Source organism: Colobus angolensis, unplaced genomic scaffold (assembly GCF_000951035.1).
Source record: "Colobus angolensis palliatus isolate OR3802 unplaced genomic scaffold, Cang.pa_1.0 Scaffold47, whole genome shotgun sequence".
NCBI lineage: Eukaryota > Metazoa > Chordata > Mammalia > Primates > Cercopithecidae > Colobus > Colobus angolensis.
Genome location: NW_012118154.1, coordinates 1,365,355 through 1,367,915, shown reverse-complemented (window position 1 = coordinate 1,367,915; position 2,561 = coordinate 1,365,355). Strand labels below are relative to the sequence as shown.

Below are 2,561 nucleotides of genomic sequence, written 5' to 3'. Positions count from 1 at the left end.
TTGAAAAGTGACTGTGATTTGGACAGAGAAGGAGAAAACGCGTGTTTACTGAAAAGAAGTAATGCTAAAAACAACGAGAAAAACCTCGTTAACCAAGACTACAGTCCCACGGAACCGTACACCCTGGGTTTCGCGGTTGTAGCTCCGGGCCTTTTCTAGGTTGTACCTCAGGCCCTACTTTTCCCACCCCCCGGAAGTGAAAGCCTTCCCAAGCCCCCAATGCATGCTGGGAGTTGCAGTCCCTTTTCGAAAGGCTGGGGCGGCCGTGAGGTCATCGGTGGTCGCCGGGAGCCGCCAGCACGTGGCGAGGAGGGGGCGGTGCGCGCCTGCTGTCTGCACCTGAGAGGGGGCAGGAGCTGCCGGCGCTTGCGCCTCCTGCTGCGGTGCCCTCACGACATGCCGGAGGAGGCGGGCTTCCCGCCGGCCAAGAGATTCCGGCCGGGCTCTGGGCCTCCGAGCCGCTCTGGGTCCTTCCCTCCCGGGAGGCAAGTGGTGATGCTGCTGACTGCGGGCAGCGGCGGCAGAGGTGGAGGAGGCCGGAGGCAGCAGCCGCCCCTGGCCCAGCCCTCGGCCAGTCCCTACCCTGAAGCTGTGGAGCTGCAGCGCCGGAGTCTGCCCATCTTCCAGGCGCGGGGACAACTGTTGGCCCAGCTCCGAAACCTGGACAACGCGGTCCTCATCGGTGAGTGGCCGCGCCGGCGGGCTCTTCCTTGCATTTCGTCCGTGGCTTAGCTAGAGCAGTTTTTCTTATATGCCTCTCAATCCCTTTCGTTCTTGGCTTCAACAAACCTGAATACCTTTTCTGGGCCAGACCTGGAGAGGGGCCTTGAAGAAGGGTCCGGCAGCCCTGCCTTGGAGGCGCTGGACAGCCCGGTGAGAGTGACCGACGTGTGTAGGCAAAGACTCACCTTCCGTGTAAAAGGATAGAGACACGTACCGGGGGCTTGCGGAGCTTAGGAGAGTGGATCTGACCCAGTTTGTGAGGAGGTGGCTGGGGAGGTCGTGTGGGAGGGAGGGCGTTCTAGGCAGGAGGGAAAGTCTGTTTGAGAGATGGGAACCTGAACACATTCCGGTCGAAAGGGAAGATGTAGTTTCTGGTGCATGAAAACAGGCAGAGTTGTTGGGAAGGGACTGATTTCAAGGGGCTTTCATCCCCGACGTGTTAGAAGAAATACTGAAGGACGGAAAGGATGAACAGCCAAAAAGGAGAAGGAGACCCATGAGTGCAGCTAGTCAAAGGAATACAGAGTGAGCAGATGCAGCAGTCCAGTCCAGTTTCACTGGACTTGGATGTGATGCCCACTGGATTTGGATGTGAGCTATTTGTAAGAGTTAAAGAAAAAGGAAAGAAACACGAAACGCGGCTGGCAGTTAAAGACGGGTTTTCTTTAGTTAAAACCTGAGAGGCGCTCCTGGCCGAGTTCGATCAGGAGCCCTTTCTCTTACAGACTTAAGAGTATGTATTGGTTTTAAGGTGAGGGCCCTTATAACAAGCTTGGAAAGTTTATAGGTGTGGAGAAGTTTTTGGCGGGGTTGGACTCTCTTTGGGAGGAGAGGAGGTTGTCTTGGAGCAGACATCTTTCCGGCCCGGAGGGGGGTTATCTCCGGGCTAGCATCTTCCTGGCCAGAGCCGGGTTATCTTGGGGTTGACATGTGTCTGGTCGGGGATGAGTTTGGAATGTTTCTGATTGGAGATGTTATTTGTGGTCTATGGTCGTGCTGACCTCAGCCATTAGGCTGATGCCCTTTGGATTTAGGCGGTTTTTTAAGGTGAACTTTTGAATGAGGGGCTTGTCCAAGATGGTGATGCTCCTGCTGTGTCAATCCAGACCCTTTAGTTATAAAAAGGAGGAGGGACGGCCTGTTCTTTCTGGCTACTTCCTGTTAACGAGGGGACGGAGAGTTTCCTGGCCTCAGGTTGACTGTAGGAGCAATGCCGTCTGTAGATGTTTTTGGGGAGTTTGTGAAATGGCCATGATCCTTTCAGTTAAAAATCTTTGTAAAAGGTTAATTAGGCAGGGTAAGAACATTAGTCCCTTGGCCGGGCGTGGTGGCTCACGCCTGTAATCTCAGCACTTTGGGAGGCCGAGACGGGCGGATCACAAGGTCAGGAGATCGAGACCATCCTGGCTAACACGGTGAAACCCAAATACAAAAAATTAGCCGGGCGTGGTGGCGGCGCCTGTAGTCCCAGCTACTCGGAGGCTGAGGCAGGAGAATGGCTTGAACCCGGGAGGCGGAGCTTGAAGTGAGCCGAGATGGTGCCACCGCACTCCAGCCCGGGCGACAGAGCCAGACTCCATCTCCAACAAACAAACAAAAAAGAACATTAGTCCCAGGCATAGTATTAGGAGAGAGCCCAGGAATGGGATGACGCATGCTATGATTTTGTTTTCAAACCAAGAGTCCATTTGGTTGTTTTGGTACTCCCTTAGCTTTTTAGCCTTTTCTTTAAGTTTTTTTAGCAGCGCTTTTTACTAGGCCCGATTGGTTGATATAGAAACAGGCGTGAGCCACCGCGCCCGGCCCCCTCAAAACAATTCTTTAACCTTTTAACATAG

The 2,561-nt window shown here is 54.1% G+C and overlaps 1 protein-coding gene across 2 annotated transcripts in view; it reads left to right on the top strand.

Moving 5' to 3' along the window:
• Positions 1–205: 205 nt before the first annotated feature.
• Positions 206–2,561, top strand: part of DHX33 (DEAH (Asp-Glu-Ala-His) box polypeptide 33) — a 34,485-nt gene continuing 32,129 nt past the window's right edge. Inside the window, exon 1 of one of the 2 annotated variants that reach the window (XM_011958411.1) lies at positions 206–682. In XM_011958411.1, coding sequence (XP_011813801.1) covers positions 220–682 — 463 coding nt within the window. In that variant the 5' untranslated portion in view covers positions 206–219. The remainder of the gene's footprint in view (positions 683–2,561) is intronic. The other variant, XM_011958412.1, reaches the window with a different exon arrangement.